Source organism: Miscanthus floridulus, chromosome 2, assembly GCF_019320115.1.
Source record: "Miscanthus floridulus cultivar M001 chromosome 2, ASM1932011v1, whole genome shotgun sequence".
NCBI classification, from domain to species: domain Eukaryota; kingdom Viridiplantae; phylum Streptophyta; class Magnoliopsida; order Poales; family Poaceae; genus Miscanthus; species Miscanthus floridulus.
In genome coordinates, this window is record NC_089581.1 from 180,658,258 (window position 1) to 180,667,134 (window position 8,877).

At 45.9% G+C, this 8,877-nt stretch overlaps 1 protein-coding gene across 1 annotated transcript; it reads right to left on the reverse strand.

Moving 5' to 3' along the window:
• Positions 1-1,479: 1,479 nt before the first annotated feature.
• On the reverse strand, positions 1,480-6,623 carry LOC136535930 (protein spotted leaf 11-like). Its single transcript, XM_066528374.1, has 4 exons — positions 6,056-6,623; positions 3,921-4,037; positions 3,385-3,810; positions 1,480-3,286 (listed from the first exon to the last, which is right to left on the reverse strand). Exons 1-4 carry the CDS (start codon positions 6,455-6,457, stop codon positions 2,060-2,062), a joined length of 2,172 nt encoding a protein of 723 aa, XP_066384471.1. The 5' UTR covers positions 6,458-6,623; the 3' UTR covers positions 1,480-2,059.
• Between the last annotated feature and the right edge of the window lie 2,254 nt (positions 6,624-8,877).

An 8,877-nucleotide genomic window follows, 5' to 3' on the forward strand; every position in this document is an offset into this window, starting at 1 on the left:
GACTATAAAAAACAATAAAAGTTTTAGTTTTGGATCTATATTTTGTTTTCTAGAAAAATACCCACCTCTGTCATTGTAAAATAGTCTACAATACCCTAAATCTATTGGGACTATTGATTTCTACCATTATAAGTAAAATAACATAAAGTATTTCCCTAATGTATTTTTCTTTGAATTTGGTTAAAATTAGATAAGTTCAAATTTGAACAAAACTAAAATAACTTATAATTTGAAATGGTGGGAATAATGACAAAAGAACAATTGTTAGCTAGCTACAGCATCCAGCAATGGAGAACGAGCAGGCGTGGAACTGGGATTCCCGCTCGAAACGCGATACTTACGACATGTTTGGATACGCATGGCTATTTACTGGTTGGGTTAAAAAATTATCCTAAATTCGCTATGGTTGGCTAGCTAGTTGGATAACAACTAGTTGAAGATTTGGCTAAAAAAATTAGCTCTCTTGTTTGGATAAACTAGAGCTAATTTAAGCTTAGCTAGCTAATAATTAGCTCATGATATCAAAACATGTCCTTAGATGCATGGCTAATGTACAATATGGGCCGGTAGCTAAGTAGGAACGGCTCCTGAAATCCAAAAATTAGAAGAAAGTTAACGGCTTAACCAGGAGACATGGCGCGTGCGTGTGATATAGGAGTATTTTCCTATGCCAAATTGCCAATCATTGATATTTGTTGATGCCAGAGTTGGTTACCACTTTGACCTCACCCAGTCACATCACGTTCTGACTCTCAACAATAACCTCACCCTCATGACCGGACCCTGCATAATTGCTCGATTCAGCGAACAAAGGACAAACGAGCAGTCCTCCGGCGGGGCGTCATCCCACATTCCCACTAGCCGGCTACAGCAAGCACGTCAAACTAGTCAGGTCTCTCCCCCGAGGCCTCAGGCCCTCAACGGCCCAACTAAACGTTGACGACAGGAAAAGGCACGGGCACGCGCATGTGGCCCGGCCGGCCGGGGTCATCGGCGTGCACCTGACCCCCGCCCTTTCGGCCCCGCTGAGCCCTACCGCCGTGACAGCTGCGTTTGTCCCCAATCGACACGATGTAGTGTGGCCAAGCTCGCTGAGGGCGACGTCCGCCAATGGGATCGCATTTCAGACTCAGGTCGGGGCAGCGGCAGAGAGATTCGTCAGGATTGCTGCATGCGCCGGTGAGGCCGACGCATGTACGCAGCAGGGACAGATGCATCAAGAGTCGTCCAGAATCCAGATAGGCAGCAGATGGATAGATTGAGCGGGCTGGAACTGAACCTGAAGGAATGGACATAGGAGTACTCATGTAGGCAAGGCGACAAGCTGCAAACTGATGCATATACTAGGTGCATGTGCATCCAAACCCAGGTGGATTGGATTCCCTTACGCTGGCAGTCTGTCAATAGCTGCACAAGCGCAGGGATTGTCCCTGAACCCCCAATAGTCACCTTGTTCTCATAATCTCATCTACAAGAGACCACAAATGTTCATGATTCCAACATGCCGATTTCTTTTAGTTCAATGTACACATGGAGGCATGGAGCTATGGAAGGGGCAGAAGAGATGGGAGAAAAACATGTTTCTGGACAAAAGCTTACACCTCACTAGTTGTTTTACTTGTTTTACAAACTCAGAATCATTCAACCCAGGGCAAAAAATCCCCCAATGCTCCACTGTCAGGACTGGATGAACAAACACTTTTTTGAAACAAAGCTTCACTGCAACTTTGTCAGGCACGTAAGGTTCTCAACCTAGGACGCCAGAATTAGTCCTGTACTGGCCACCGGGTACAAGTTCAACGACACCTCCCTAAAACTCTAGGATACTACCTTCAATCACCGGTACATTGTACGAACACATGCAGGTTAATAGCTGCCTCAGAACCCACTAGTCAACATGCTAATGGACCTAAATCACGCTGCCCAGACCTCCTAATTTGCAGTGCTCAACAGAAAGCAGAAACCTCCGCAATAACAATTGCAGGCAACCTTCCACCTGCCAGCCTGAGCTAAAAAAACAAGCCGATAACTAGACAAAACAAGCTGCTAATCAAAAACCTCATCTATCAGAAATATCTGATGAAATGAGAATTAGTGATCGCTCAGCTTGCATATCTGCGTGTGCTTGAGCTTGAACCAGGATCCGAGGCTGCGCTTGTGCTTGTGCTTGCGCATGAGCCTGTGCCATGGCCTCTGCTTCAGCTTGGGCTTGACTCTGCTGCTTTAGGAACCGATCCATTCGTTCGAGCAGCTGCACAGCTTTCCTCTTTCCTCTGTCCGTGCCACTTTCTGCTAGCTCCTCCAGCAAAGACACGATGCCCTGCTCTTGTCCTTCAGCAAGATGCTGTTGCTGCTGTTCGCCTTCGCCATTGCATAGATGCACCATAACAGCAGCAGCATTTTCCTTGCTCCTTGGAGATCCATTTCTGATAACTCCAACAAATACAGGTATTGCAGAAGCAGCGCCAATAGCTGCCTTCCCCTCAGGGTGGCCTGAGAGGATTGCCAATATTGCAAGGGCCTCATCTACCATCCCACATTCAGTCTCCATGAGTAGTTCTAGTAGTATAGGTACCAATCCAGCTCTAACAGCTTTCCCCTTGTTACCCTGGTAAATACACAAGTTAAATAGTGCTGTTGCTGCATCCTTTTTACCCCGTTGGCTTCCATTACTCAATAGCTGCACAAGCGCAGGAATTGCCCCAGAACACCCAATAGTCACCTTGTTCTCATCTACAATAGATAAGCTGAACAGTGTGGCAGCTGAATTCTCCCGAGCCTCCATGCTGCCCCTCTTTAATACGTGCACAATTCCAGGAACAGCTCCAGAAGAGATTATCCTTGCCTTGTTCTCTTCATAGATGGAAAGATTCAAGAGAGCAGTAACCACGTGTTCCTGGGTGCTAACATCAGTGGTTGATAGCATACTAACAAGAATAGGAATAGCACCAGCATCTCCAATACAAGCACGATTTTCAGCACTGCGCTTGGCAAGCTGACGAAGCATACCAGCAGCGCCACATTGATCTTCAAGGTTTTGGGATGACAGTTTCTGAAGAAGCTCAAGAACATTGCTATGCTCAGTAGCACTACATGGCAATGGTGCATCCTTAAATTGAGCAGCGCGTTTTGGAGGTTCGATACCATTTGCCTCACACCATTGAGTTATGAGGCTACGTAGAACATAATTTGGAGTCAGGGATTTATTGGCAAGCTTCTGCTGTGTCTTCGGACAGGTATCATGGCCAGCCTCCAGCCACATCTCTATGTACCCTCGCTCATAAGTCTGCAGAGGCATATGCAAGGAATTATAGTGAGCTGAAATGCAAAGGGTCTGTATATTGGATGGAAACGTTTGAATTGGATATTGGACAAAAGTATGACCTGCCCAGTGGCGACAATAACAGGGTCATTCATTAAATCCAGTGATATTGGGCAACGGAAATCAACAGGAATAACAGGATGTGTTGAGTTGTCTTTTGGGGAAATGTTTGCTGTACTTGCTTGAGCACCCATCTCAGGGTCTTCTGTCTGCACAAAATCCTTAATCCTTTTGAGGAGCACTGACATCTTTTCAACAACTGCACCAGGATCACCGCCTCTAGCCATCTCATGCAAGGTCAGAGATTCATGATTGAGGTCATATATTGTGACAAGCTGCAACTTCTCAGATAACCTTTGAAGAATATCTGGGTCAACACTAGCACTGCTGCTTGAATTATAGAGAGACATCAGCTCATTAAAAAGATCATCATCAGATGAATCCGATCGTTCCTTAGCTCTTTTGAACTGAGTATGCACCAATTCAACCTGCATAACATTGCAGATATTATGGTATACAGAACAAGGAAAAAACATCAAAATGGTATTACTATAGAAAGCATTAATGAGAAGAGAAACTCTGGAATATAGTAGTCTACCTGCTCTCTTACTTCATCAGATATATTAAGTTCATCAAACGAGATACCAGCTAAGGCTTGTTCAAGTCTTGCTGTGACGTCCTGGAAAGTCTTCATTATTTTCTCTCTATCAAGAACCTGCCAATAGTAGAGGCTTTTATGGTATGAATGGCCATGCTGGTGTATCTAGCACAAATATTATTAATTCTGTGCTTACTGCCAAAGTGATCACTACAACATAAGAGAAAATTAACCACACAAGGGATATGCAGGGATCCAATGATAGGCTTCATTTGATGCTCATATATGATCTAGTACCAAATCATACTGGTCTACAACAAACAAGCTTGTGCAAATGTATATGATTCATTTAGTGCTCGTATAGGATCTAAACATTAGGTAAAGTAGGGCGTAGGGTGGAGACAGTAGTAGATAAGGGTAACTCGGTTTGATCACGTGTGATAGAGGCGATGGAACTAAATTCCCAATGGAAGGCTGGCCATATCCTATCCTCCAAAGGAGTTCAGTGAGACAGCTCCTTGATTCCTCAATTCTCATGCTTCACGGTCACGGCACCAGAGGCCAACTGGAGTTAGGAGGAAAAGAGTTTGGTAGTCAAGGTAAATAAGACAGAGTGAGTCGAGCTACTAGCATTTCCACTTTTCGATGGAGACATGGCAGTGACAACTTGACGAGTGATGTGAATAGAGCCAACTACCAAATTGGTAAGATAAAGGAAAGAGGACATATTTGGATGGTATTGAATTGTGTATCTAAGTAGAGTAATTTACAGTGCTGTGGAACTAATGTTTCCTATGAATAAGCATGCAATCCTCTTACAAGGCCTCAGAAGTAACGACATCACTGCTTGCTTAAATGCGACCACCTTTTACAAAATTAGAATGGAGCCATGCATCATTCTAATTTTGCGCAGCTTTTATACTTACAACAACAATACATTCAAATGTTTAGCTTAAGTTTCTAGTGAAGAAAGTTATGTAACCAGAAGACTACCATTATGTTCTGGGTTGGCTCATCTTACTCCACTACTGTTAGTCCATATAAGTAAAGCAATGAATTAAGTTGAAAATGAGCTTGATGCTATAGATCCATGTCAACCACATTCTCTAATCTCTAGGCATATGTCTTCTGCTCATAAGAGTTTACACTGGCATCACAAGCCATTCTTATCCACCTGCACCACAGAAATGGAATAGAAAGTGCAACTGCACAAATGCTAATGTTCAACCAAGTATGGTAATCAACCTAGCAGTAAATAAAAATAGTATGGAGTAATTACATGGTGAGTTTTCACTCTGTATTTCACAGAAATTTGCACTATGAAGCTCGTAGGTACTATCTTTATGTCATATTATTAAGACCTCAAAGGCACAAACTAAACAACTTTGGAATACCATAATACTGCCGGTTACACCATAATTAGAAGGTGTATAATCAGATCCAAGTGGTAAAATATGGTTTGGCCAAGTCTGAAATATACTTATGCATAAAAGAAAAGGAAAAAAGAAAAAGATAACACCTAAGATATTGGACAGACTTGTTCAGCGGCATTAAACAATGTCAAATGCCCTGACTCGGCATTGATTTGACAGCAAGATATTCCAAAAGACCAAACCTAGTCAAACCTTCACCAAGTAATTCACATTTCATAATAAGGCCTGGTTTAGTTCCAAAAAGTTTTCTAAAAAAGTACTACAGTAGCCATCCCATCGAATCTTGCGATACGTGCATGAAGCATTAAATGTAGACGAAAAAAAAAACTAATTGCACAGTTTGGTTGGAAATCGCGAGACGAACATTTTGAGCCTAATTAGTCTATGATTGAATACTAATTGCCAAATAAAAACGAAAGTGCTACAGTAGTAATTAGTCTATATGATTGAATACTAATTGCCAAATAAAAACGATAGTGCTACGGTAGCCAAATTCCCAAAATTTCCGTACTGTCATGCCGTCGGAAGTGCTTAATCCCGTATTGTTAACACACTTAAATTCCCTCCGATTGGCCAGGCAAATTCTCTTACCTCCACAGCGAAATCATAATTAATCACGAAAATCAGTATAAACAGAAGAAATTTAAGCAGCCGAGCATAAGCAAGACGACAAAGCCACAGGCCTTAAGCGAGAAATCTCACCAGGAAGATCTTGCTGCCGCAGCTGCCGAGCCGGAGCAGCTCCCTGGCGGCGTGGAGCGCGTCCCTGAGCCGCCGTAGCGCGGCCTCCGACGCCACCGGAAGCGGCGAGGGGGCTTCCTTGGCCTCCTCCAGCATGGGCACGAGCAGCCGGATCCGCCGCGACAGGTTGCAGAACTGCCGCCGGTACGAGTTCCTGAAGTCCGAGATGGCCGCGATCTCGCTCACCAGCTCGACCAACCGCTCCACCACCTGGCCCTCCTCATCCGCCTCCTCAACCTTTGCCTCCTCCCTCTCCGCCGTCTCTGAGCTCGAGGGCGGCAGCGGAGCGGCGGCCGCCTCGGCTTCCGCGGCAGCGTCGGTGTTCATGTCCGATGTAGGAACAGACTTTGCCTCGTCGTCCATGGCAGTAGACCAGGCGCTCAGGCACGGGCCTCGTCCTGCGCGCAGCACGGTGTCCGGAGACCGGGGGTCGTGGCGGAGCGTGGGGAAGGGGATTTGGAGCAGGCGAGAGAGGCGGCCGAAAGTAGACTCCTGCTGCTGCCTCGCCTAGTATAGCTTCGCTCTGCCATGCGGGCCAGCCAACCGGTCCCACCGGTCAGTGTCATCCTGTCGCTGATATACGAGCTCGACGAGCCGCTGCCTCCCTCCGCCGCGCCGGCTCGGCTTGGTTCCGGCTTGTGCACCGGAATGGTAGACCCAGGAAGTGAGAACCTCTACTGCGGGATCGCCATCGGTGCATGAACTGGGTTCAGGAAAACAGTAGTAGTAGCTTGGAGTGTCGCATATGGCCATATGGGATTGTATTTTTGTTTTTTGTTACAGTAAATGACGAATGGGTTTTGCTTTTTTTTTTATCGGCATTTGAATGGACGGGAACTCGATCAAATCAAAACCCAAAAAAGCAATGGTGTCCGTCCGTGTCGCGACCTGGCTTTTTTTTTTTTTGAGAAACAGATTTTTAGAGTGTTCGGTTAGTCATGTTTCAGTTTATTTTAGTTTATTCTTTCTAAAAAATTACTATTAAATCATCCAAAATCAGTCACCAGCCGAACTACTTAATAAGCACTTTTCTAATCACGAGCGGCTCAACTGTAGTTTGGGCGGTGCGTACGATGCCGCCGGTTTGGTTTGGCCCAGCACAGGTGGGTGTAACGGACAAGCAAAGCGAGTGCAACAAGCAAGCAATTACATCAGCGAAAACTTTAAGCATGGCTTTTTCTGGAAGATTCGTCAATGTCAGTAGCATTTTGTGACGTTAGTAAGATATTGTCTCATCTCAAACGCACAAAAAGCAATTTGTTTCTTTACTGATGATGGATAATAATAGACTAGCGTCCTGATCATTTGACTTATAAGCTATTTTTTTTAATTAATAAACATTATTTTTTTCTCATAACAAATCAGCCAACAGTACTTTCAGTATGGCTTATCAGCCAAACGAACATGTCATATGTCATCAAAGTTGGTGTCGGTGCAGAAAGTGACCAACCAGTGAATATTTGTAGTTTTGTTGTACGTTGTGATCGGAGGTGGTCTAACACTAAATGACACATGATTCATACTGGTTCAGGCAACGTGCCCTACGTCCAGTCGGGATCGGTTGGTGACTTTATTCCTGAACCTAGATGCTCGAAGTTTGCTATGGGATTACTAACGAGAAGGAGAAAGATAGGGTGTACAAGAGGCCTGGCTAGCTCCGATCGGAAGGGCCGAGAGCAATGGGGACTCTGCTATGAGCTAAGTGTTCTAGTGGATGCTTACGGTCTGAATCTAACGGTTCTGTGGTTGTGAGCTATTGGACTAATGAATCTAAAGGAACTGAACTCGGATCCGTCGGTCTCCCTTGTTGAAGGAAGCGCATCCCCTTTTATAGATGAAAGGGGTGGCTTTATAAGTGAGAGAGTGAGGGTACGTATGCTACCGAGCCTTGTTGCCCACGCCTACCGAGCCTTGTTGTCCACATCGTCGGGTACAAGATAGTGGTAGACGCCTACAATACTGTTGCTGTCACTGTAGAATGTCAGATGCACACGGGAGGTCGTGCTGCCTTTTTCAGGGATGGTGGACGTCGATACCTGCAAATACTGTTTGATGCCTAGAGTCATGTGAGGAGTCTCGCTATGTTCACCCGGTACGGTAAATTCTGGTGCCTATACCGCTATCGATGTCCAGAGACACGCAGGGGCCTTATCGTATGGGAGTTTTAGCGCCCCCTATAATACTGTAGAGGGAGATGTCGACGTCTACAATACTGTTTGTGTCAGGGTGGCTGCAGAGTACTATTCCGTGCAGGGTATGGTCCCTGGTATAGTGGTTTTGACTTGTGAGTCTTGCCTTGCCTTTCGCCGCACGCCTTCTAGTTCCTACCGAATGGACATCCCTGGTCGGATGGCTCTAGTCGACTCTGAGTATGCCGGTCGGAAAAGAGCGATGAGCAGAGTTCTTACGAGCCCTGATCGGAAGAACGCGGGGTCGAAGTCGAAAGTAGGGCTCGGGGCAGGCCTTCCGATCGGAGAGGCCATCTAGAGACGACTGGAGCCTGAATCGAGCGCTCCGGTCGGATAGGTGAGCCGAAGTAGCTGACGAGTGGGCGTTGCTCTTCTTGGGCCTGACCTTTTGGTCGGTTGCTGGACCGCCCATTTACCCTATTGTTTTTAGACTCTTGGGCCAAGCCTTGGCGTAGAAGCCGGCCCCCGAGGGACCCCGGGTTTATGAACCCGACAGGAGCCCCCGAGCCCCTGGGCGATTCGGGTAGAATCATTCAGGGGATTTTTGTCTTGTCGACGGATGTGCACGAGCGCACCCGCAGGTGTAACCCCTGG